The sequence below is a fragment of the Amphiura filiformis genome, chromosome 11 (genome assembly GCF_039555335.1).
Source record: "Amphiura filiformis chromosome 11, Afil_fr2py, whole genome shotgun sequence".
NCBI lineage: Eukaryota > Metazoa > Echinodermata > Ophiuroidea > Amphilepidida > Amphiuridae > Amphiura > Amphiura filiformis.
In genome coordinates this window covers 65,537,952-65,565,909 of record NC_092638.1, presented here as the reverse complement: position 1 = coordinate 65,565,909, position 27,958 = coordinate 65,537,952, and the positions used below count along the sequence as shown (strand labels likewise).

At 38.0% G+C, this 27,958-nt stretch overlaps 2 protein-coding genes across 2 annotated transcripts in view; one reads left to right on the top strand and one right to left on the bottom strand.

Annotated features, from left to right (window-relative positions):
* Positions 1–27,958, bottom strand: part of LOC140163870 (uncharacterized) — a 63,721-nt gene that overhangs the window by 7,692 nt on the left and 28,071 nt on the right. Inside the window, exons 3-15 of the mRNA XM_072187184.1 lie at positions 15,772–15,995; positions 14,872–15,030; positions 13,058–13,399; positions 12,714–12,912; positions 11,683–11,897; positions 9,768–10,686; positions 9,052–9,251; positions 7,350–7,461; positions 5,964–6,566; positions 4,255–4,449; positions 2,943–3,119; positions 1,698–1,886; positions 160–240 (exon numbers count right to left, since the gene is read on the bottom strand). Coding sequence (XP_072043285.1) covers positions 160–240; positions 1,698–1,886; positions 2,943–3,119; positions 4,255–4,449; positions 5,964–6,566; positions 7,350–7,461; positions 9,052–9,251; positions 9,768–10,686; positions 11,683–11,897; positions 12,714–12,912; positions 13,058–13,399; positions 14,872–15,030; positions 15,772–15,995 — 3,615 coding nt within the window. The remainder of the gene's footprint in view (positions 1–159; positions 241–1,697; positions 1,887–2,942; positions 3,120–4,254; positions 4,450–5,963; positions 6,567–7,349; positions 7,462–9,051; positions 9,252–9,767; positions 10,687–11,682; positions 11,898–12,713; positions 12,913–13,057; positions 13,400–14,871; positions 15,031–15,771; positions 15,996–27,958) is intronic.
* On the top strand, positions 18,276–27,169 carry LOC140165163 (calcyphosin-like protein). The gene is made up of 5 exons (XM_072188605.1): positions 18,276–18,390; positions 19,332–19,470; positions 20,761–20,938; positions 22,281–22,490; positions 25,657–27,169. Exons 1-5 carry the CDS (start codon positions 18,375–18,377, stop codon positions 25,756–25,758), a joined length of 645 nt encoding a protein of 214 aa, XP_072044706.1. The 5' UTR covers positions 18,276–18,374; the 3' UTR covers positions 25,759–27,169.

Here is a 27,958-nt window from a genome sequence, read left to right as displayed (position 1 = left end):
CCTACCTGTATATGGTGGTTGACAAGGTGAACAGTCTGGTTCTCCATACCCATATGCACACCCCTGACAGTCAGCAGCATATGGTTCCAGACAACGACACACAGTGTTAGATTGATTTGGTATTAGTAGACAGGACCCCCTATACCCTCAAACCCCTACCTGTATATGGTGGTTGACAAGGTGAACAGTCTGGTCCTCCATACCCATATGCACACCCCTGACAGTCAGCAGCATATGATTCTAGACAACGACACACAGTGTTAGATTGATTTGGTATTAGTAGACAGGACCCCCTATACCCTCAAACCCCTACCTGTATATGGTGGTTGACAAGGTGAACAGTCTGGTCTCCATACCCATATGCACACCCCTGACAGTCAGCAGCATATGGTTCCAGACAACGACACACAGTGTTAGATTGATTTGGTATTAGTAGACAGGACCCCCTATACCCTCAAACCCCTACCTGTATATGGTGGTTGACAAGGTGAACAGTCTGGTTCTCCATACCCATATGCACACCCCTGACAGTCAGCAGCATATGGTTCCAGACAACGACACACAGTGTTAGATTGATTTGGTATTAGTAGACAGGACCCCCTATACCCTCAAACCCCTACCTGTATATGGTGGTTGACAAGCTGTACAGTCTGGTTCTCCATACCCATATGCACACCCCTGACAGCCAGCAGCATATGGTTCCAGACAACGACACACAGTGTTAGATTGATTTGGTATTAGTAGACAGGACCCCCTATACCCTCAAACCCCTACCTGTATATGGTGGTTGACAAGGTGAACAGTCTGGTTCTCCATTCCCATATGCACACCCCTGACAGTCAGCAGCATATGGTTCCAGACAACGACACACAGTGTTAGATTGATTTGGTATTAGTAGACAGGACCCCTATACCCTCAAACCCCTACCTGTATATGGTGGTTGACAAGGTGAACAGTCTGGTTCTCCATACCCATATGCACACCCCTGACAGTCAGCAGCATATGGTTCCAGACAACGACACACAGTGTTAGATTGATTTGGTATTAGTAGACAGGACCCCCCTATACCCTCAAACCCCTACCTGTATATGGTGGTTGACAAGGTGAACAGTCTGGTCCTCCATACCCATATGCACACCCCTGACAGTCAGCAGCATATGGTTCCAGACAACGACACACAGTGTTAGATTGATTTGGTATTAGTAGACAGGACCCCCTATACACTCAAACCCCTACCTGTATATGGTGGTTGACAAGGTGTACAGTCTGGTTCTCCATACCCATATGCACACCCCTGACAGTCAGCAGCATATGGTTCCAGACAACGACACACAGTGTTAGATTGATTTGGTATTAGTCGACAGGCCCCCTATATCCTCAAACCCCTACCTGTATATGGTGGTTGACAAGGTGAACAGTCTGGTCCTCCATACCCATATGCACACCCCTGGCAGTCAGCAGCATATGGTTCCAGACAACGACACACAGTGTTAGATTGATTTGGTATTAGTAGACAGGACCCCCTATACACTCAAACCCCTACCTGTATATGGTGGTTGACAAGGTGTACAGTCTGGTTCTCCATACCCATATGCACACCCCTGACAGTCAGCAGCATATGGTTCCAGACAACGACACACAGTGTTAGATTGATTTGGTATTAGTAGACAGGACCCCCTACACCCTCAAACCCCTACCTGTATATGGTGGTTGACAAGGTGAACAGTCTGGTTCTCCATACCCATATGCACACCCCTGACAGTCAGCAGCATATGGTTCCAGACAACGACACACAGTGTTAGATTGATTTGGTACTGGTAGACAGGTGCCATTATAGGGACAGATGATATTCTGACACAAATCACTGTTTGTTTCACAAAATGGACCTGGAATAAAAACAAAGGATATATATAAAAGTAAAGTTATAAAAAATAGGCATGTTTCCAGGTGTTGAGATATTTCCTGAGGAGGCAATTATTTTGGCCTCTGGGTATACTTAAAAGTTGGCAAGAGCCTACACACATTTCACAGGGTTCCTGCACCTTGAAGCCTTTAAAATTCAAGGACTTTTCAAGGACTTTAAAGGTACAAAAGCATAATTTTCAAGTACTTACTACAACACAAAAATCATGATGCGGCTCTCCATGCAGCATGTATTAACGAAAGAGACAGATCCTCTCCACTCTCCAAATTTTGTCAAAATTATACTTTAGATAAAATGCCATTTTCCAAGGATTTTCAAGGACCTTGTGCAAATTTCCAGGACATTCAAGGCCTTGAAAAGGTGTTTTCAAATTCAAGGACTTTCAAGGACCGCAGGAACCCTGATTTCAGGTTCACTAAAAGATGTAGATGTACTAACCATAAAAGATGTACTAGCCAGAAAAGAGATATTTTGCCCTTCCCAGAATCCTTTGCAACATGATGCATCACCTCATTACATCATGTTGAGAAAAGACTGGTTAAACATGGGTCGATAGTCAAGAAATAAACATATTTTGCAAGATCTGGATGTGTTCTGCTCATTGAGGTACTTTTTGTCACTCTCGGCCCATGTTGCACGAGACATCAAATCAGAACAGAAAATTGAAATGCATTGTGGGAAGTGTAAGATAACTTCTCTGGGTATTAGCATACACTGAAAATTGAGACATTTTGTAGGACCAGGCCCTTAGCCAGGAAAGTGACACACCTCCCCCCTTTGCAAAAGTATATAAAAAGTCCTATAATATAAGGATTTACGAGCGTAGCAAGCCAAAAAAATCAGATTTTAAATGCTTTTTTGGTCAAAAAAGGTCCAAATTTGGGGAAGAAAGTCCACTTTCACAAAATTTCCCCCTCCCCCTTTGGACAAAAAGTCCACTTTTTCAAAATCAGCATTGCCCGACAAAAAATCCTGGCTACGGACCTTCTACTTGTAAGAGATTCTCCCCAGATCTTACCTACAAATGGCGGTGTACAGTCACACGTATATCCATTGATGCCATCAACACACACGCCATTATTTTGACACTGATGGTCCACACATTCATCAATGTTATCATCACAGTATGTTCCTGTGAATCCATCTTTACAGATGCATGTGTAGCTGCTATCCAGGTTCCTGCATTCCAAAGTACCTGATAAAATAATTGAAGGTAGTTGTTAGGAATTATTAATTGCGAACTAGATTCCAGCAAAAGACTCCACTTGAACATCTTCAAGAATTAGCTTACAAGGCCTAATGAGCAATTTGCTCATTCGGAAATTTGTAAAATCATCCAAATTCAGCTTATTTGCACCTTTGTTAGTGTCATAGATATGCTAACATAGCATGCTAGTGGTTAAGTTGAAAGCAGTGTATTAATTAAAGACAAAATTGAGCATTTTTACATGAAATTGTAATTTTTTTAGATACATGTATTTGAATTGGGCTTCAACTTTGTCAATGCTGCTGTTTTACTCTTTTTTTGCCAAATTTTTCATTGCAAAGATAAAATTTTAATGACTCATCCTTCATTTTTAAGCAATTATACACAATTTTAATTTTTTTACACTTTCATTGGGATCACTTTATGGAGTCAAATTAGTTGCATGAGTACAGCATGGCACCTGACTCTAGACTAATACTCTGTGTGTTATATTATTTCGGAGATGTAGGTTTGATTTCCACAGCATATTATAATCATTTGTTTGCATGGCACACAGAATTAGAGAAAGAAAACCGGGACTCATTCCGCCACGTACAATCGCGCCGTCAGCTATGTGGAGAAAATTGGGGGTATTCAGGTCCTTGCCGATGGTGCGCGGAGACGAACGAAAACAATTCTGCGTCTCATCTGAAGCGCCTGGATGGTACTCACGTGTAGGTCGCATCAAGTGCGTCTCTCAACTATGTCGCGATTGCATGACAACGAATGCCTCGAGCGCTTTCCGAGGGAAACCGAATACCCCTAATTTTTGCTCCATGACTGTTTTGTAAGAAAGGATGGTGGAGTTGAGAAGCAGATTCTTCAGGGAGCTGTGGAAGGCCATCGTGGAAGGGGGCGTCCATCAACATCTCGGACAAATGATGTGAAGAATGTTTCATCACACGGAATGTATGGTGCAACACGTTTGGCTCTTGATAGAGAAGTAGATGGCGTACTCTTGTGAAGACCACAGCAGCGCAATCCTGCGCCATCTGACCCAGAGAGAGAGAGAGAGACTGTACCAAGATGGCGATCGAGTCCCGATTCTCCTTCTCTAATTCTGTGGCATGGCATCATTACATACCTTGTTCATGGCATTGGTTATTATTGCACTGATTAACCCTGTTGATGCATTCTGGACCAGTCCATCCCGGTCTACACTTGCAGGTAAAATTACGCAACCCTCCAATTCCATTCTCGCAGGCACCGTAGGAATTCTTGGTGTCACAGGGATTTGGGACACATTCGTTGTGATCCAGGCAGCTGTTGAAACCATCACCTGTATAAAACAGTCGAAATGTTGGATAACTATCAAGACAAAAACGTATGTATGAAATTGACAGATTGCAGAATCTAGATTCGGCTTTTCGTTAAATTCATGTTATGCATAAACTATTTTTAATTAGAGAACAGGGGAGCGACGCTTTAGCACTAGAAGGCAGCATATTCATTTTTAATGGTGATCAGCATCGACAGTACTGAGCTGCACCGTTATGTAACCTAATGTATGCCGCCCTCTTTTGCTCACTTACACCTGAATAGAATTGGCTAAATTTGTTGTGTTTGTAGGACAACAGGCCAGCGCAATTTGGAATTGATGTTGTAATTACAACATTAAACCCCCATAGAACTCCGTGCTAAATGGTGAAGGTAGCCAGTGGGTTTCCTTTTTTTCACCTCATTATTTTGTTTTAAAATGGACAGAAACCCTTCCTGCCTGACAGTTATTACTATTAAACTATTTTATCATTTTTGGTAAAGAATAAACTTAAAATTTGACGGAAATCATACGTAATGGTTTAAGGTGGTACTACACCCCTGGTCAATTTTGTGCCTATTTTGGAATTTTTCTCAAAAATTAAAGTACATTGGTGACAAGTAAGATATGTGTATTATAGGGGCAAGGACTACAACTACTGCACTGAAAATTTTATTTCAGCACAGACAACAGTTGTGGAGTTACAGTCAAAAATGGGGAAAACCAATATTGATCAATATCTACTTGTCTTGAGTCACTGAAATTTCAGTGTAGTAACTGGATTCCTTGCCCCTATAATATACATAACTTTTGTTTCCACTGTTTTATTAGTTTTTGAGAAAAATGCAAAAAAAGTCACAAATTTATCAAGGGGTGTAGTACCACCTTCAGTCCACAATTTTTGCATCACTTGGGTACAGTTTCTATATTAACTAAAACAATTGAAGATAAGCAATTTTAGGTCCATCCTTCATGTAATTATTTCGTGTAAGCTAATCCTAACTCTAAACCCTAATCCTAAGCCTAATCCTAATCATAACCCTAACTCTAACCCTAATCCTAACCCTAAACTAACCCTAATCTTAACCCTAACCCTAATTTCGTGTAAAATTACATAAGGGAATAACCCAATTTTATGTCCAAATTTATGATTTTTCAAAGAGATTCACATTTATAAACTTATATTTCTCAAACAATAGCCAGTTCTGGTTCTCTTCTCTTCATTTGGTTATTTGGCTATTCCTGTTGAAATCCATACACCCTATGGAAGACATGATCTTAATCTCCCATACAGGGAGTGTGAATTTCAAAGTAGGGTTACCTGAATGAGTGAAATCCTTACACCCCCTATGGAAGACATCATGACCTTAATCTTCCACTCTGAGAGAGTGAATTTCAACTGGCGTTACCTGAATAGGTGACTCCATTTGAAATCTGTACCCCCTATGTGAGATATTAAGGTACATCATATGTTCCATAGGGGTGTATGGATTTCAACTGGAATAGCTCAGTTGGTCATGTGTAGTTAGACTTACCTACAAACCCAGGTTTACATTGACACTGATTATGCACACAGGTTGCATGCGGACTGCAATAACCCTCATCACTGCACCTATCTTCTTCCATCACTCTCACAAATATCACCTGCCTGAATGTCAGCCCTGTGCTATCAGCCACCTGCATTGGCAAGTCAAACAGACGCCGTTGCCATGAGTCTAGGCTTGCCACTAGCATCAACTGATCAACCTCAATTTGAAATTCCACCGGTTGCTGCTTGAAGAACGTGTACGTCATTCCACCATCAAAATGGTCCGGGTCGTCTGACAAAATTGTTCCGAGTGAAGTCGGCGCCTTGATGGTTTCTGCCACCCATATGGTGATGTTACCGTCGACGGTGAGGGATGTCGGTGGTTCAGGGATATCCGTCACGTTGATATGAAATGTTTTGGTCAGTACAAGAGACGATGCGATTTCCTGGACTTGGATCTGGATGGATATTGCCGGTGTGACTTCATAATCTAGAGGGTGGCGCTCCACGTGGAGACTAGTACCGATTATGAAGAATGGTGTCCCTAGGGATATCATAGTGTACATGAAGCCAGTTTGGGTACCATCGGGATCAAAAACAGATAAATCACCTGAAAACAGACAAAAATCTCAATGAATAGGTGTAGAGGATGATGAGATGGTGAAAGAATCCATTTATTAAGCTTTCTTACAGATCTAAAAGATGATAAACTCGGATCCATTCAAGCCAATGTCACACATTATTGAATTTGAGATCTTGGGAGAAACAAGTAGAAAAATAAGAAAATATTATTTCTATATTTTGTAACATGAAAAAGATAGAGTTTTCATTAAAACTTCTGCTTTTATAATATGCAATAATTTTATTCTTTCCGAAATCTCTTGGATCCAATAAAACCAAGTTCAGGGGGACCTGAAAGCACAGGAGAAGGTTGCTGGTTTTCTTATCTCTCATGGGTGGAGAATTGTTGCTCTTACATGAGAACCATTAGGCCCTTCACAATTAATTCTTAGTTTCCTGTTTCATGGTTGAAAACCAGGGATGAGGCGACTTTTAATTATTAATTATTAATTATCTTTTATTTTCTTTATTTTAAATTAAGTGGTCGCAACCTACATCAAGCCATTTTGACAAGGAGCATGCATTTAATTATTTTACTACTATGTTTGATTTTATACATAAGTAATGGTACAATTAGGTTCTATGTTTATTCATCATTAAGATGATATGATCAAAGTCAGAAAGTAGCAAATGGTAGTCATTAAAAGTTATTTTTAAAGAGAAAATCCAAAATATAAATAAAATAATTAAATATTTTTCAATTCTCTACTTTGGACGCGGGCGGGAAACAGGAAACTAAGAATCAATTGTAATTGGCCTTATGCAGACTTACCTATTATGGTATTGACTGGGCTGTTTTCTTCTACTACGGTTGAGGTGATCATCATGTCTTGAGGAGCCTCGTCTACATCTAAGACAACCACTCTTAAAGATGAAACCACCACCTAGAAGGGAATAATGGACCACTATAACCTCATCCCAATGGCATAGTTCAATAACCTCAATTAAACAATCATAGTGCAAAATTTGACTTTAAGTTGCAGAGTATGAGTTTTTGTACCCAAATTTTCAAAGGTCAATCAATGAATGTACAAATGCATTGAGGTTAATGAACTGTGCCCTGATAGATGAGCATATTGTGAATACAAAATAATGAAGTAATTCACTGATGATACACCCTCAAATTCAGCAACAATTTTTGAAGTTGCGTAAGTATTTTGGCAGAGGACCAAAATAATGTGTTTATCGACCAACAAGGACACGCACATGACATTTCACATTTAAACCGTAGACCACTCTGCAAAGGGAGGCCGTCCTTGGTTTTGGAGGTCTGCAAAGGACCACAACTGCATGTATAATGCATTTGCTAGATACGCCCTCTATTGTACATTCAATATACTGTCTGCATTTGCTATACAAGTACATAAAATTGCATCTCATACACATACACACAAAAAAATTGCGAAAAACATTCACCGTTTGTGGATTGAATGCAGTTTCAGGTGTCTGTGCTTGCATAGTCTTAATGATCTGCCAAAGTTCAAGTTTTGAAATATTTTCTCAAAATATCAGGAGGTATCTTAAGAACTACTGAACCAATACTAGGCTTATTTGTACTCATTTTAATGCATTTTTCATGCTGATTCCAAATATGGTCATGAAAATTTACATTTCTGAAATTTTTGAATTCAAAAAAATTTGAAACATGTCGTCTGCAGTCGACACCAGCGTGAAGAGAGTTAAACTTGTAAATTTGAAAGCAATCTGTAGATACAAAATTTGACATTCAACACTAAATTAAAATATTCTAAAAATATATACTTTTATTTTTGCATGAATGTAGTCTAATATCAAAATGATGCTTAGAATTATTTCATTCAAAACTTTATTTATACTGTAAAATCCGATTCAATAAGAATATACTTGTTATTTCACCGATTCTTATAATCACGCACATAAAATAGATTAAAATTAGAATTATAGTATTTCATTTGTTTTGTTTTGTTTTATTTCTTCTTTTGCCTGGGCTACTCATTCAGTGGATGTTTTAAGGTATCCTCTGTTCTTCCATGAGGCCCAGGGCATATTATTAAAATATTGCAAAAATATGAGTACAAGGATACACAATACTCAAACACTAAACAATGTAAAATTTAATGAGGTATAAAAGAAACTAGTGTGGTTACCACATCATAGTGACAATATTGCGGTATACCACTGTCACATGTTTCTTTTTCATGTGACACCACCCAGGGGGTCATGCTGAAGGAAGGATAAAAACATACCCAGGCCTGTAACCAGGATTTATGGGGGGGAGAGCTGATTGTGAGAAAGTGGAATGGGGGTTGGATGTTGAAATAGTGGACTTTTTTTCAAAATGTGGACTTTTTTGACCAAAAAGGCACAAAAAACCTCTACTTTTTGGGTCAAAAAGGCCACTTTTTGGGTCAAAAGGGGGATTTTTGAGCCTTTGGCAATGGGGGGGGGGGTATATCTGCCCCCTTGCCCTCCCCTGGTTACGGGCCTGCACATACCTCATCAGTCATGTCTGGATCATAGGCTTTGAAGTACACCATGTATTCTGCCCTGGTTTCATGGTCCAATTTGTCGTTAACCAGCAGATAGTTGGTCCCGCTTTGAATGACAAAATCATCACTTATTTCCCATGATTCCTCTGTAGCTTGCCGGCGATGACGAGAGTAGATACGATCTGATCTACGCCGACGTGTATCACCTGTAGAATCAAATATGACAATAATTTAACAAATGGAGAAAATGGGCTACGCCATTTTTCACCCTGATGTGCCAGTGACGTCAGTGCGCATTACATTGGGTGCAGCTTTAAATCACTAGAGCTTTAAACGCACACACTTAAAGATGTCACAAAGATGTGTGAGTGAAACAGCTGCCTAAACGTGCTGACGTCACTGCTATATCAGGGTGGAAAATGGTATATATGGCAATGATTTTTCATAATAAGTTCAGGAATTTTTTAGGTAACAAGATGGTCTGACTTATAGAAATGGTTCAAGAAGATGTTTATAATAGTTGAAATCCACTGGAATGCAGGGCTGAAAACAGTTTTTGAAAACCAAGGTCCAAATAGTCAACTTGATTGTGCAAATGGTTGGGTTCAGTTACAATAAACAACAATGACAACAACAACAAGAAAACAACAACAACAACAACAACAACAACAACAACAACAACAACAACAACAACAACAACCTACAATTTTATAACATGTTACCTGAGCTCTCCATAATCTGTTCATATTCATCTTGAGATATCAATTCCACAACAGCAGACTGATGGGCCGGCTCTGCACCGCTAAACGCATCTTCATCAATCACAAAAATATAGCAGACGACACCGACTGAAATGGGTGCATCTTCCTGTATGGTCACGGTCTGCGACGTCACCACGCTACCGATCATATCAGGTCCTACAGGTTGCGAGGCATTTGTCGTAGCGGTTCTCTCCTCTGCATCCAAGAAAACCAGTCCTGTTGGCGGATCATTCGCATCTTGTATCTGGATTGTGAATGTCGCTTGAACAAATTGTGGGTCAGAATCACGACACCACATAGAGACTTCAACCGATTTTGCTTGTTCGTAATTAAAGCTACTTGTTTCATGCCCAACTTTAAGATGTATCCCATCATCTTGTTGCATAAGTTGGAAGTTGTTTGTACCCTCATACACGAGGTAACAATAAAATGTCTGCTCAAACGTATCCGGGTCTTCCACAATCACTAACGCTATATCCGTACCAAAATCTGGATTTTCGACAATCGTAGAAGCTGACAGACGTATGCCTGTGGGTGGCTCATTTACATCTTCAACGTCAAGCGTAAAAGTTTCAACGTACATTCCTGACTGTGTTGCACCAATATCTCTTACTGTTAGAGTAACAGATACAGTATTCCATGTTTCAAAATCTATATCTGTGTTTCCAACCAACAACTCGGTGCCATTAAATATTTGTAAAGCGCCCTCTGGAGTTTGCGTTTCAATCATGAAATAATGTTCTTGATTGATGTCTTCATCGATTGCTGTCAATGTACAGATGGGAGTTGATGGGGGAGAATGTTCAAAGATTTTGGCTGTTGTTGCCATGATGATGGATGTTGGTGCATCGTTGCCGTCTAACACATTTATTCGGATGGTCTGATGAGAAGAGTAAACAATTATCATAAATTAACTTTTATATAAAGATTCAGGAAACAACACATCAGACTACTGCAGACTAACCACAGTCAAAGTCTCAGTATATCGCCCGACATGCCTCAAATTTTTTACGGTCTTTCACGTAAACACAAAGACACGCAATGCTCTATCACATATACGCAACGGCATAAAACGCTAGCGTGATTGTAAGGCACACACGATAGATCGATCAGCCCTGATGAATATGCGAGAATTCACAGCATAAAAAGCACAGGGACTGTTGATGGATGGTCTGTAATAGTCTGTGGTTACAACAAGCTCAACATGGCAAAACATAATCCATGATAACTGAAGTGTCTAACATGCCACGGTCACCTACCCAAATCCTAGTATAAACATTTAGTATTGCTGGTAATAGATACTGCACAAAAACAGATGTTGGCTATCTCCCTGGCCAGAGTTGGTCTAGCCAACAATTCTTCTTCTTTGAGCATTGGATAGTTCAAAACTCTGAAACATGTGATTTATTATCCAACTGTACTTTACTGTAGACCCTCTTAATTAACACTCAGGCAACAATAGATGCTTGTTTTTGAATGCATTTGTAGTTTTTGGCTATTTGGAGTCTTCTTAAATAATGTTGTAGTGTGCTTAGTAACCACAAGTGTATTCACCTTACTCAGTTTTTTGGGTTTGTTGACTGTGTTTTCATCAAAAAGATTGTTTAAGGGCGAAATTTTCATGAGCTTGCTAAGAAAGGGCTGTTTTTTATCCTAAAACTTCACAAAATGAATAGACACACAGAGTGCAGGGAATGGGTTCTTGCAATAAGAGTTTGGATATCCAGATTTGTTTCTATCCATACAATAAGCTCCAGATTATCTAGACTTTTCAGGCATTATATTTTGGTCCATATGCATGACAATCCAAATATCCTAGTCCAATCTCTGATTTGATCTCAATTTAAGAAATAAGACACATTAATTCTGACTTTACCTTGGTGAGTGTCATCCCTCCCTGGTCAGTTGTAGTAATATGCATATCATAAGCCTTGGTGTCCTCATAATTGAGACTTTGATGTGCAATTATCCTGTCCCCAATGATAGCAAATGGGAAATCAAGAGGCGCCTCTAAGGTACTGTAGGTGAAGGTACCTGCTGAAGGGTCTGGGCTCTCGGGGTCAAGGGTCAGTAATGTAGCTACTGTGGCTCCTGTATAAAGAAAGTGAAGCAAAAAAGTGTGACCCACATCAATCAGTCAATGAAAGATACAAGGCGGTTCTTGAAACACAAGTTTTGTGTGCTTTCGCGACCGCCTGCTTTTGCAATTGCATTTGGTAACAGAAGTAAAACATTAGGGATGGCGGTCCCCAATAGGTCATCTGAAGACATGGGAAGTGACTCCCATGCATAGTAAACTAAAATATTTATAGAATTATTTGTTCATTTTAAGCCTATTTTACAAGTTGACCTCAAACGACCTCTGATCTCAGTGTGACCTTGAACACCACCATGTTACATTAAAGTTCTCATAGTGCAACTTGGCCAAAGTTTGGGTGCAAATGGATTTGAACTGTGTCATTTTCAGCCTATGTTACAAGTTGACCTCAAATGACCTTTTGAGACAAAAAGATAAAAGATCTTTTTTAGTACATTTTATCATTAAGGTCATGTCTTGGAGGAGTGGATGCACACAAATATGTTGCACTTTTCAGAATTTTTTGTAACAAAGTTGCAATATGCATCATCAATGGATTCTAAAATGGGTTATTCCAGTTGAAATCCATACACTCCCTATGGAAGACAAGACCTTAATCAGGGGGTGTGAATTTCAAATGGGTTACATGAATGGGCGACTCCATTTGAAATGTACAGCCCTGTGTGGGAGATTAAAGTTATGTCTTCCATGTGTATGGATCTCAACTGGAATGGAACATCAAAGTACATTTAAACAAATCCTCAATATTTACACAAAAAGTCAAAAAGGAAAAAATAAAAAAAAATAAAGAGAATATAAAGTTTGCTTACCACCATTATTATTCTCCTGTATCTCAAAGACCCCAGATTGAGATATAATATCTGTGGGTGCTTCATTCACATCTGTGATGACCACATCTATATCTGTAGTGACCGATAACTGGCCCTGGTCATAACACTCCACACTGATGGCCACTGTCTTCATACTGACTGGAAAAGATTCATAGTCTAGAGCTGCTCCACTGGCAACCTGAATGATTAGAAATAAACACACAATTCAAATCAATATTTCAGAACAACATTCTGGTCTTTGGTCACCACAGTTAAGTTAGCTAAGGTGGTAAGGCGTAGACTCTGGTGCATTGATGTTTGATGTAGGAAATTTCTTTCTTTACCTTCACATCTGTTCCAAACATCGTAAACATTCCTCCTCCGTCATCCTTCATCTGACAGTCAAATTTCTGAGGAGTATGCGCATCATCCACATCGGTAACACTCAAACTACCAATGGTTGTCATGGCAACAGTATTCTCCTCCACTTCAAACCTGATTGGTTGAATTCTGCTGGGTGCTTCATTGACATTGGCTACCGTGATTTCAAATGTTCTGGTAATGGATTGAGCTGAGCCCATTGTGTCTGTTACACCGATTGTGATAGTCAGCCTTGGTTCTGTTTCGTAGTTAAGCTCTCGAGTAGTTATGAGTTTTCTGGCATTGGAAATGTCGAATTGAGTAAGCTGAACAAAAAGAAAGTGTTTTAAATATTGAAAGAATTGAAATATTTTTGTGGAAATTATAAATAACTTAATGCAGTGAAACCTAAACTTCAAATAATACAAGTCATGCGAAGTAGATTTCAAATCCATACATCCCTTTCCCTTATGAAAGACAATACCATAATATCCCACACAGGCATGAAAAAACCTGAAGTGTTTGAAAAAAAGCCTGAAAAAGTGTGTGAAATTGAGCTAAAAATGCCAAAAATAGGCTAAGATTAAAAGGAAGTGCAGAAATTTAGACAACGAAAAAGTCTGAATTCAGGTTTGAACCTAAAAATTCTCGTGTCTGCACACAGGAAGTGTAGATTTCAAATGGAGCTACACATTTCACAATTGTGGGGAAGATCATGTCTTCCGGAGGGGGGGGGGTGTATGGATTTCAACTGTAACTCTTTCTTGTCTCCAGGGCATCAAGTCTGCAATTTCACTGCTGAAAATCTAAATCAGAGCCAACTCTTTTGAATATAGAGCTATATAGCTATTACATCAATTTTATAATCTTCGGATAAAGTTAAAGGCCCTAGCAGTGATCCTTGGGATAGTATAAAAAAATAAAGAGTTATAAATAGAGAGGGCAGCCTATTTGCTGTGGCCTGAGAAATATATATATTAAATGAAGAAATGGAGCTCAGACAAACTGGCAGAGCTCCATTTCTTCAACAACAAAAAAGAGTTCTAAGAACAGCTTAAAAGTGAAGGACAATTCGAAAAAAAAAACCCATTATGAACTTTTTTATTTGAAAAATTGGTAAGAAGGAAGCAAACAACAGCACTATACAAAATGTGAAGCCCCATTCAAATGTGTGTAATTAATTACAAGTGTCCGTATTCCTCCAAAATTGACTACAAAAGGCAAATTTACCCTAATTTAGGGCCGATGCTTTCAATCTCATCAATTGTTAACACATTTACATCCTTCACAATATGCCAAAATCAGATTGTTAGATTTTCTGATGTAGCAAATCACTAATAACGTGTATCTTAAATTATGACTTTTGAAAATTATATACTTAGTTCTCCCATGGGTTGATATGCTGGCGAAGTTATTTCAATCATAAATTGAATACATTACTGGTTATTTTCAAAGATACTAATCTTACAGGTGCAAGTGATCAGCATGATATGGTTCAATGCAGAGGTACCGCATAAACGTATCAGTGCAGCGCTGTATATTCAAAAATTGTTTTCACCTATTGTTATGGTAGTTAATACGATTATTACGTAACTTCGCCAGCGTATTGGATGAACAAATTTTAATCTTTAACCAGAGCAGCCACCGCACATAAACGTTGAAAAAAAAACCCAGGGCATCTGGCCGGAATTAAATCCACCCAGATGCACTGTTTTCTTCTTCTTTTTTTTTCAACGTTTATGTGCGCTGGCTGCTCTGGGTAAAGATAAAAATTTGTTCAGTATGAAGTTTTCTTTACCTGAAAAGCATTTGCAGGATCACTGATAATGTCAAAGTCCATATCATCTGCCTCTGGATCAATAGCACTGATAACACCTGCCAACACTCCCACCTTATTCTCTGGTACAGTTATGGCCGTCAAAGTGATGTTTTTTGCTGGCTCGTTCACATTCATTACCTTGAGTATGACACCAAAAACAAAATATTAGCACATGAAATTGTTTAAAAACACTGCAAAATAAATTCCCTGTTTTGCTTGCTTAAATAATAATGCACTTCAGGGCTCGGATAGTAAATGGTGGCACAGTATTTTTTAAGGGACATGAGCAGGGACAGGCGATTTGCGCGGAAAAAAATAGCAAATTGCGCGGAACTTTTTTTTCAGTGCAAATCAAGTTCCGCGCAAATCGCCTGTCCCTGGACATGAGAGTATATCAGACTACAGATCCTGGAGAATTTCTTTCTAGGATCTGTGATCAGACATATCATATTGCATTCTGAATACGAGTAATGTCCTTCTGATATCAAATAATTTTGATTTTTTTTTTAAAATTTGCGATATAATACAAATTTTGTGGCAAATTATTAAAAATCGATATACAGTTTTTCTCCAAAAAGATGGTCAGTTTTTCCTGAGGGCTGTTATTAAATATCAAAAATATAAATTTGAAATTATTTGCCATTAAATTTGTATTATATCACAAATTTCAGAAAATCAAAATTATTTGATATCAGATGGACCTTAATCTCTCACACAGGGGGTGTAGATTTCAAATGGAGTCACTTATTCAGGTAACTCTATGTGAAATTCACACTCCCTGTGGGGAAGATTAAGGTCATGTTTTACAGGGGGTGTGTAGATTTCAAGTGGAAGAGCCCAACTGGAATAGCCTGATGGTATGATAATTTTCATACTTACAGTTACAGTAAAATGTTGCACTGCGGTTTCATTCTCGCTGACTGCTTCTACGACTACATCATGTGTTGAATCACTCTCATAATCAAACTGCCATCGTGCAATCAGGTCTACGGCATCATCCTCCCCTTGTCTGGATCTTAGATTGAACTGCTCTTGATAGATATCTGGTAGACTGAAGGTGTATGTATTAGATGGGTGAGATGGTGACTGGGCTCTTAAGGTGCCTGTGAAAATGATACAAGACAAAAAGTATGTTAGTGCAAGAATATCATGTGACAAGAATATCATGTGATATTAGGCAATAAAATCTATCAATTAGATATTAGGCTATAAAATCCACACTACCCCTGTGGAAGATTTAGCTAAAGTCTTCCACAGAGGGAGTATGAGTTTCAAATAGAATAGACATTTGGGTAACTTCCATTTGAAATCATCATCAGTCAGCTGCAGAGCAGGTGACTACAAGCATTTTGTTTGGCTGCAGCATCCCTTCAGTATCTCCCAGGAGTACAGTGTGCGCGGCGGTCCCGGTTTCCTCTTCCCATGTGGTGGAATATAAAGGGCATATTCTTTCACAGGCTCATCGTCTTCAAGATGCAGTATATGGCCGAGAAATTTTGGGTTGATGAATCTTGACTCTGGCAACCAGTGGAGTGGTGTTGGTCAGGTTGTAGATGGTTTCATTTGGAATCTGATCCACACGCTTGATGTTTAACATGACTCTGCATGTAGCAAGATGTTGCAAAGGCATTGATCTTGTTTTCCATATCCTTGGTGATTACCCATGACTGTACAGAAAGACAGTAACACATATTGTCTCGAACAGCCTAATTTTTGTTTCAATTGGCAGGGATGGGCTTCTCCAAAGGCGTTCTAGTTTCCATAAAGCTGCCCAGGCTAGTGCTTTTCTTCTTTGTAGGTCTCCAGCACTAGAGCCCATCTTGGAACCTAAGTACTTGAAGTCTGTGACATGGTTGATGGTACTACCATAGACTTCAAGTGCTGGTTGGGCGTTACAGTTTGCAGTCATATATTCTGTCTTAGGTGCGCTGATGACAAGGCCTAGATATGCTGCTGCAGTTGCAGTCCTAGTAAGCTGCAACTGGGCCCGGGCGGTGGAAGATTCCAACAGGGCAATATCATCAGCAAAATCCAGGTCATTCAGCATCCTAGCAGGATACCTGCTATACCGACGTGGGTAGGTAACAATTCCAGCGTCAATTCCAGAAGTTGATTTCTTCAGAAGGTAATCTTTCAGGATAATGAACAGGAAAGGTGCTAACACATTACCTTGAAGCACTCCAGTTGTTACTTGGAAAGGATCTGAGATACTTCCATCTACCATAATGGCACTATTGGAGTCCTTGTAGAGTACCTGGATGGCATTTACCATAACCTTTGGTATTCCATAATGCCGCAGCACTGAAAACATGACAGACCTGTTGATGGAGTCAAAGGCTTTTTTGAAGTCCACAAAAGTGACTGTCAAGGGAAGTTGGTACTCCTTGAAGCCTAGATCCTCCTCAAAATTTGTATTTGCTGAGCACAGCTGCGACCTGATCTAAAGTCAGCCTGGTTGCTTCTCAGTAAAGGATCAATGTGAAGTCAAAATCCTGTTCAAAAGGATCTTGTTGTACATTTTTGCGGCAATGGACATAAGCGAAATACCATGGTAGTTTATCATGAGAGAGAGGTCGCCTTTCTTTGGTAGAGGAATGATGACATTTGTGACCCAATGACATATGGCAGTGTCAGCGTTAAGAATACTTCCATGCAGAATTCGAGAATAATATCAATCATGCTATCCCCTCCTCCCTGAAGTGCTTCAGCAGTTATAGCACAGTCCAATGCTGCTGCCTTGTTTGAAATACTCATTAAAGTTATACATGGGGAGTGGGTTTCAAAGTGATTAACCCTATGACAAATTACATTTGAAAAACGTACTCCCCCTTTAGAAGATATTTCCAAAATCTTCCACAGGGGTAGTGTGGATTTTAAATGGAATAGCCCATTGTGCACTTTTAATGATGATATGCACATTGCACAATGGGAACTTTTGTATCTAGGGTCTTTGATATTGCCCAATAAATTTGAATAAGCGCATTAATTACACTGAATGAAAATCACACCCTTGACTACAGTGTAACCTATATATGAGCCCACATTTACATTTGTTAACCTTCTCCAAGCGGGGGTTGATTTGCAGATGACAAGTTTCAAATTTTGTTTTAAAAATTCAGAAATGTAAATTTTCATGACCATATTTGGAATTAGTATGAAAAATGCATCAAAATGAGTACAAATAAGCCTAGTATTGGTTCAGTGGTTCTTGAGAGAGCTCTAGATATTTTGAAAAAAAATCTCAAAACTTTGGATTTTTATGTCGAAGCCTGTGGCTAGCACGCAGAGCATAAATTGTTTTGTTAGCTTTGCTTGTTATTGCGCAGATCAGTAAAGCATCACTTTGCACAGCTGAGCGATTCAATTCATGTTTTAGTGATGATGCACAAACTTCAACCTGTTCAGCTCTGTTGTCACTATACCGTACATGTAATTCACACACACTTTCTGCAAACAGATAATTTGTCGCACCAGGCTTGACAATGTTTCAGAAAAAAGGTTAGTATTTTTCACTTGTATATATATAATAATCTGGCTTCTGATTATTGGTTTTCAATACCTCACATAACTTGTTTTACTCCTACCATCAGTATTACTTATACTACCGTTTATGTCCTAATCCATAATCCATAAGATGAAAACAAATACGTTTTAGCTCACTTTGGACCCCTACATTGTACCCTGACCCCTTCAATATATTTAGTAACTAACCAGAAGAGAACGAATGCCCTGTATACTCTTGCTAAATGTTTGCACTGAATATGTTATTGTTATGCAATATTTTAACCTTTTTCTTGATTAGGGTGAACTTACCCCACTATATGGGCGAGCCTGCCCCAGCATAGCAGTAAATGCCGTAAATTGGATTCAATTTTGGGCAATTCACAGCAAGCGATATTTAGTGTCTATGGCGAGTGGAAAATCGCTCACTAGAAATTGAGTTTGGGCGAGATGGTGGCGAGCTTGAGCTTGAGAGCAAGAATGCAGCATCAGAACCAAGACCCAATAAGGATGACAACTACAAGTTTTCTTTAATTTCTATGAAATTAACATTTAAAACTTCTGCATGTATACGACACATAAAGGAGAACAGTATGACCGAATCTTCAAGCACATCCATCCATATTACTGCTTTGTACTAATGAATCGAAATAGAGTTTTTTACTTTATATAACCTATACGGGTACATTATACTCTTTTACTAGACAAAATACCGCTTTGGACCTTAATCAGTTTGGCTGGACGTTCTACTACCCCCCTTCACCCTCTTCTATGATCATCAAACATCACATTTTTCTTCAATTATTTTGAATTGTTACTTTTTTTTGTGAGTTTCAAAAATATGAATAAAGTTCAAATTACTCACTCAAAAATAAGAAGTGAATTATACAATTCATTCATTTCATTTATTCACTTAGTTGTCTTTTTTTACATTTTAGTTGAAATTGGATTGGTGCTTTTGCTACTTATACAGTTCACCCTCTGTCAAAAAACACTGATGTCTGAGGCTGAACTTATTGAGAAACTGAGACAGCTAGGTCTGACACGTGGGTCAGGTGGAATTAAAGGTCTTGGAAGGTAAGATTAACCCTAACCAGTAAACATTAATGGGTATATTTTCACGGGCATATTTTCTGGACACATGACCAATGCGTATCAATATAAGTGTATAAACCTTGAGTCTGATTGCTGACCCCCGGCGGTTACCTCGCTATTGAAGTCTTAAGTAAGACTGCGTTTAGACTAGAGAAATGTCGAATTCAAACTCGACATCAAATTCAATTAAGACAGAGGATTAGCATAAATTACTAATTCATGTTTGTGATTTTACTGGGTGTTTACACTATGCGCCCAAACAAATTGCGCCCAAACCGGAAATTCACCTCGCCAGGTCAGCGACTCGCATGAAAAAGTCAAATTCAATTCAACTGACTGTTTAGACCAGGAAAAGTTGCACTTCAACCACGACAAGGTCGAATTGAATTCGACTTAATGAACCTCAGGAGCATTGAACAACAACTTTTGCACTTGACTTCAGTCATACTTGAACAACGACTGTACCTGTTTAGACCTGAATTCGACTGAACTCAACTTTTTTTTGCTATCGAATTTAAAGAAGAAACAAAAAAGGAGGGAAGATGAACAAAAAAATCACTTGGTACACCCGAGATTCGAACCTCGGACCCCTTGCACGCCACACAGAAGATCACCGGCCTGTAGCCACGGGGGTTACAGGCCGGTGATTCCCTGGGTATACATAACATGATTGCACCACATGAATGCATGTACAAGCAGTGGTTATAATAGTGAGCTTTAGGCGACGAAAAAAAGAAACCCTGTTCTACGGGCGGACGGACCTTTCAAGTAGGGTCGGTCGGTCGGGCTGTGTTTTTTTGTTTTTTTTTGGAAATGACCCAAAAATAAACAAAATCTGTAAATAATTTGCAATTTAAGAAAATACAAAAAAAAAAAATTGTTCCTGAAATTTCCGAAATTTGGGTCGGCATTCATTTGTACAGGAAAATGTTTTTGTTCAAAATCTGGGTCGGTCGGGCACGTAGAACAGGGTTTTCTTTTTTCGTCGCCTTAGTGAGCTCTTGTTGGGTTATTGCACATTACATTGATTGGGTATTTCATGCTGTAACTTTATAAGGGACCATTGGTGTAGTCATAAAAAAAAAAAAAAAGATTTAAAGCCTTAATGTACAATCTTTTTTTTTTTTTAGAAGATATAGTTAAAGCCATAATCAAGGGGGAGTAAAATGATTAACTCTGACCAATTTAAAAAAAAACATACTCCCTAATCTTCCACAGGTGTATTGTGGATTATCTTAATTTATTTTTAAATATTTATTTATAAATTTTCAGAACATTTCGAATTATGGACGATGACGATAATAGGAAGTTAGATTTTCCTGAATTCAGGAAAGGTCTTCATGATACGGGAGTTGAAGTTAGTCCAGAAGAAGCTCAGGGTATGTTTGCGGCAATTGACAAGGATGGCAGTGGCGCTATTGACTTTGATGAATTTTTGACAAGTTTAAGGGTAAGTACTAAGTTTAACATTTCAGAATCAGCATAGGCACATCAGAAAGACCAGGGTTTCTCAAGTAAAGCATCTGAAGCTCCACTTTTAAAAGAAAAGCCCCCCTTAAGGGTGGTCTTAACCCTGGAATTATGGAAACTTTCGGGCTTCATAACCGGCTAAATTATTAGTTTAAAGAATATAAAAGTATACATTTTTAGACTGGAAATGACTTGCTGAATTCATGGGCCAAAATGCTCATTATTGGAGAAAATCCCAAAAAAGCGGGTTTTTGGCCCAAATTTTAGTTACAGCGTAACGAAAAAATTGTTTGGCCCAAAAAATTTTTTAATTAATTTTTAAAAACTAGATAAAAATATCTAGGGACCGTTTTTTTATTTTTTTGAATGTTGACCAACTTTGAGAAATTTGCACCAAAAATGGCCAAAAAATGCAAAATTGTCAACAATATCATAAAAAAGCCTGATTTTGCCCAAATTTCAAATATTTTTGGTGAAGTTGGTCAAAATTCAAAAAATGAAAAAACGGTCCTAGATATTTTTATCTAGTTTTTAAAAATGAATAAAAAAATTTTTTGGCCAAACAATTTTTTGTTACGTTACTAAAAAAATTTGGGCCAAAAAAACCCGCTTTTTTTGGATTTTCTCCAAAATGAGCATTTTACCCAAATTGGACCTCACAGATGAATTCATCACGTCATTTCCATTCTAAAATGTATACTTTTATATTCTTTAGACTAATAATTTAGCAGTTATGAGGCCAAAGTTTTCATAATTCCAGGGTTCAGACCAACCTTAAGCTCATGGGTTTTATACATTGTAAATGGCCTAGGACAGCTCTTGTTTTACATACATTTGTAGCTTTAAAATTGCAAATTAACCCTAAATATGTTGCTTTTACATGGCTAAACAGTTATAAACAATTATGGTTATAAATGATCAATGGAAAAATAATAAACAAAAATGAACTTACCACCATACTGGCAATTAGTGACTGATTTCCATTGCCAACTTAACTAACCCTCTAAGGGCTTTTCAAGACGGGAAGGGAAAGAAGGAAAGAATAAAGAGAGAAAAGAAGGAAAGAAGTTGTTTGCTCTGGGTGGGATTCGAACCCGAGACCCCTCGCATGCCAAGCACTCGGTCGGCGACACTTTGCCACAGGTCTTGGGCTTCGCTGGCCAGCGAAACCGTGCCTATATCACTTAGGGCGATTGCGTCATCACACCACGTGGGATGCATGCACGAACAGCGCATATATCAAGTAGTATTTTGTAGTATTCAGGCGGGTTAGGGTTAATGAGCAGATTAATTAGTGCATGTGTGTTTCTATATATTTTCAGCCATCAATGGGTCAATCACGAAAGGATATCATCGACAAAGCATTTAAGAAATTTGACAAGACTGGCGATGGCGTTGTCACTGTAGAAGACCTACGAGGAGTGTATAATCCCAGGGAACACAAGAAATATCAAGATGGGTCATGGACTGAACAACAAGTGTTTGAAGAATACTTGAAAAAATTTGATTCACCAAACGATCCAGATGGACAGGTAACATACTTATAAATATCTGGGTTTAAAGGAGGATGGCCCGATTTCATCCTGTGCCAATTCTAACTTGGTAGAATGACCTTGACCCTCACTCTCCACCTATTTCATTTTATGCTGGTATTTCAATCCCTTTAATTTTAATTTTTTAGTAGTCAGCGCAGGCCAAGAACTTGTATATTGGTCCAGTATATGTTCTTGCTACTGGTACAATGAAACCCGGTACTACCTGCCGTGCAGCGCGAAATGAAGGTATATTTACGTGCTGGTCACCCCACCATGGTTAGATGCGCATACCTCAGGGGTCATTGCAGAAGCGTCCACATAGCAATCCCTGGCAGACTTTTTTATCTGTACAATTCTGCAACCTATACCATGTACAACTGCACTTTGGTGTATGTTGTGTATACATGTATAAGAAGAAGAATTCCCTTTTAAAATTGGGAGCCAAAAATAGCGGACATGCTAGGGGAGGACAAAGCTGCATTCCTGCCAGAGATGCTTCACATCATGGGGAATATCAAACTACATGATAATCACAGTTTAGGTCACAAGGACAAATGGCTAGTGGCACAAATATCACATGACCAACTCGTGGTCAAAGGTCATTATCATGGACGAAAGAGATAACAGACCGTGTTCAAGCAGTCAAAGTCTCATCATCGCCTGATAATGAGGGCCGATTGCTCCATGAAATGTGACAGGCAAACCTGCTATGCACATTAGGGCCGGGATCGGCACCGTTTTTTGATGTTGACATGTCAGCATATTTCGTATCTTGACGTCGACAGTGTGTCGACATACATTTGGGTTCCGAAAAAATACCAGGACTTTTGTTTTTCATGATTTTAGGAATATTTTGAAAATGTTAACCTAAAAATATCTAGAAACACCGTCAGCAATTCTGTCGGTCCAGCTTATAGTCTTGGGCCCAAGCTTCACGTGGCTCAAGGTTTGTAATCAACGACAGAAACCGGCTGTGAAGGAGACTATCGATGTTGTCACGCCAGACTGGAGTGACAATATCGTCAATTTCGGAAAAACCAACACTCGACCATGGAATTTAATTGTCGGTTATAAAACGATAAATCAAGTAAGTAACTTCCACTCTGAAAACTTAGAAACTTGTTTGATTCCACTGACTATTTGCGATCGAAATATACAAAACACAAATGACAGAAATCATCAACAAAAAATCGAACCAAAGCAAGGACTTGTTTTCACTCAAATGTGAGTCGCATCATCAACCGGAAGTGATGTGGCACGGACCGACAGAATTTCAGCAAATTTCCAAGATGGCCATCTTCATATCAAGCATGTAGCGATAAAGTGTACAATTTACACTGGAAAACAAGGCAAAATACTGCCAAAAGTATGACCCCTGAAGGCAAATAACATGAACAATTTGCGAAAATAGTAGGTAAAAGATAAGATTTGGCATTGCATTTTCTTGAAAATACATTGGAAATGGCCAATATTTTGAGTGAAAATGAGCTTGCCTGACAAAGTTTTACTGGGCCATTGCCTTAGCACTATCTCGCCATGGACGAAGTTCTGTCGATATGTTGACATAATTCACTTTGTTGATAGGATTCTGACAGAGGACCTGTTGACACCGGCCTTAATGCACATACCGCATATTTTTACAGTCTTCCGCGTAAACACGCAAAGATCGATTGCTGGCGTGATTGTTAGACATGGCACAATCGAATGATCGGCCATCATGAATATGTGAGAATTCAATGCACGGGGACTTTGACTGTTGATACGCGGTCTGTTATCTCTTTCGTCCATGGTCATTGTGGTCGAAAATGTGATTTTCTGTGATTATCAGTATAAATGCTACTCCTTCCATCCAGAACGAAAATTACCCTAGTAAGAAAAAAGTATTAAATGTGACGCTTTGTCATCTGCCGAGTTGACAAAGCATAGATTTGTGGGTGGCACTGACCTCTATACATGGATAGCGAGCTCGCACGTAATAGGATAGTCACTGACTATGGCTTTTTGACCTGACCAATATGGCGATTTGAACTAATTTATATTTTACGCCGCCTTCGGAAGCAAATTTTTTTCTTCAATTTTAATTTTAATTTCAATTTTAATGTATACCTTTATACAGAGTTGGGTGGGGATTTTTTTTTACTACTCATCAGTGAGGTGAAATTTCTTTTATTCCCTTTCCAATATGGTGGCCAGTGGTTTCACTTTTGCCGTCGCCACCCGCTATCCATGTATAGAGGTAAGTGGTCCTACTGAGGACTAATACCCACACATATTGTTATGAGTTTAGCAGATAGCCAAATTCGTATTCATCTGTTGGTAAATTAATGTTAAGCAGAATTATTTTTAAATAGCGAACAAGGGATTAACGCTTTACCTCTAGAGGGCAGCATATCAATTTTTTAACAATGTTCATCGTCGATTGTACAGTGCTGCACCATTAGCTATTTAAACACTATATACTGCCCTCTTTTGCTTAATACTTATTTAATTATCACGCTGATCACCTTTAAGAATTGATATACTGCCATCTAGAGTTGCTAATTCAAAATTAATTCATGCTTAACTCTCTTCACGCGGGTGTCGACTGCAGACGACATGTTTCAAAAATTTTTTAAAAATTCAAAAATTTCAAAAATGTAAATTTTCATGACCATAATTGGAATCAGCATGAAAAATGCATTAAAATGAGTACAAACAAGCCTAGTATTGATTCAGTAGTTGTTTCGATAGCTCTTGATATTTTGAGAAAATATTTCTTTCGTTGAAGCGCATGGCTAGCACGCAGAGCATTAACATGAATTTACCAAAAGACAAATGTGATATGATCAAGAGGAATGAGTCGCATGTCGACCCTGGTTGAAATTGAGTTTTACATAATGTTTCTAAAGACGACATATATAGAGCTTAATCAATTTATCAATCACTGAAAACAAAAGAATTTTAACACCTTCTTTGCCAGTATCTCAAAATCAATATTAGCGACATCCGACTCATTTCCCTTGATCGTGTCACAAATACGGATTTGGCTGTCTGCCAATCTATGTTATGCAAACTGTAGCTGTACAATGGCCTGGGAAAGGGTCAAGCACTGTGCGTAAATTGACTCTAGTTTATTTTTGTCTTGTTTTGAGTTTCTTTTCACTTATTTCCTATTGTTTTGCAGATCACACATGAAGAGTTTGTCACTCACTATGAAGGCGTTAGTAGCAATATTGCCGATGATGCTTATTTCATTCAAATGATAAGAAATGCATGGAAAATCTAAAGGCACCTACAGTGGTCCCTGCGAAAGAGCAACAAATTTGAAAAAAAAAAAGTAGCAATAGCTTTAATAAGACAATAAAATTGTCATTAGATAATTTTGCCATATGAAAAAATTGGCAAAAAGGAAGAAAACTACTGTGTTGATATAAGAAGCTCTATCAATTATATGTAGCTAGAAGTACACATACCGTATTTCGTCAAATAGTCGCCCCCCTCAAATAAACGCTCCCCCACCACTTTTTCAACCAAGATGTTTCAAAAATGCCGATATTTCCATGCTATCTTGTGTAGTAAGCTTACCAAGTTAAGCACATGGTCGATAATAAGCGTCAATAATTGGCGAAAATCTGATCAGAAACCCGGAAGTGAACCAGAAGTCAGTGTTTCTAGTTCATAGTTCGTCATTTTAGCGTGTGTTTTTAGTTAACCTAATGATTTTAACGGGAATTATCGTTCTAAAATTGACCTTGAATAAACGCCCCCTTTGGGAAAATGTTACGCCCCCGGGGGCGTTTATTTGACGAAATACGGTATTCTCTTTAAAGTAACACAAATCTTATTTTGATGACATTTTAGATAGTCACACATTTCTTTAAGGTTAGCAATGTAACTAATTTGCGATTTGGTAGTGCACAACATCTTGCGAATGGTGGTGAGCTTTGGCAAAAATTGGATTGATCAATTCATAGCGAGCGTGTTGAAGAATTTAAATATCACATACTTTTGTAGTCCTGTGGTTCTTGAGTTATGTTGTAAAGAGGGCTGAAATAACAACACTTTTGTAAAACGTACATAACTCATTAACAACAATAAATCAAGCAAGTTTTCTAAGTATATGATTTGTAGAATGAACTTGAGCAAAACATCAAAGTGTTATCATTCAATAATATATTGATTAAGATAATGAAAATCGATATTTTGCCTTCTCCGACCAACAATACCGCGTCTACCCTTAAAAGAAATCATTAAGCAGTTTTATTTTTAATGCATTTGGGTGGATACTTTTTAATCAGCACTGTTTAGGCTGTGTCTAACTTAAATATACCAAGCAAACACAAAAATGATTTTAGAACATTTTAAACGATTTTTGTTTTTGGTTGAAAACGTCAGTAACATTAAAATGTTGAGTTAAAACGTTTTGTATGAAAACACACAACAACTACATTTTAAAAATGTTGACAAACCAATGTTATTGAATTTTGTTTTTGCTAAACATTTCGTCAACACTTTTAAAATAACATTTTTTATGTTTTGCAGCAATGCTTTTGAATTTTATTAAAATGTTTCGTATCATTTATACACCCTAAATATAACCTGACATTTAACATTTTCTGGCTTTTGCGAATGTTTTTGAAAATATTGTGTTTGCTGGGTATATATAGTAGGACTCTCTCTGTCTCTCTCTCTCTATAAATATATATATATATATATATATGATGTATAATTATAGTATAAAATATCATGTAGTCAAATAATCAAATCATTATGTGTATTTTATAAACTACCTTGTACTGTTATATATATCTATATAATTATGTATAATTATAGTATAAAATATCATAATCAAATAATCAAATCATTATGTGTATTTTATAGAACTATCTTGTACTGTTATATATATCTATACATATAATTATGTATAATTATAGTATAAAATATCATAATCAAATAATCAAATCATTATGTGTATTTTATAAAACTATCTTGTACTGTTATTGTTATATATGTGACCCGCTCTGTCAAAACCAGGAACAGTCACATTTTTGACATTTCATGATTTGAATAAAAATGTAAGCACTAGACAGTAAGCTTTTAAATGATACCAAAATTATATAAATAGCATTAATTAATACTTTTCAAGATATGGATAATTTTGTAAATGATACCTTGACATTTTTGCCAAATTGCTATTCTGAGTAATGGGCCAATTAGTTTCATGCCTTACACAGGATTGAATAGGGATTATCATAGTTGAACTGTTATTCATTGATTAAATAAACCCCTTTTTAATAAGTACTTTCAAGGATTTGAAAGTCTAATTAATCCCATATTCAAATACCATGAAATAAAGAATTCCAAAATTTCATTTTTTAATGGAAATGTCATCTTTAAAGGCCTGTAACTCAAAAATATGTCTGGAGACTTGTTCCGGGTTTTGTTGGAGCTGGTCACATATATAGATATATACTAGAGTGGTTACT

Bases quoted from the DNA above. Each gene is read 5' to 3' on its own strand.
- LOC140165163 (XM_072188605.1), top strand. The intron at 19,471-20,760 runs GTAAGATTAACC...ATAAATTTTCAG, and splicing joins GGAATTAAAGGTCTTGGAAG to AACATTTCGAATTATGGACG. The intron at 20,939-22,280 runs GTAAGTACTAAG...ATATATTTTCAG, and splicing joins AATTTTTGACAAGTTTAAGG to CCATCAATGGGTCAATCACG.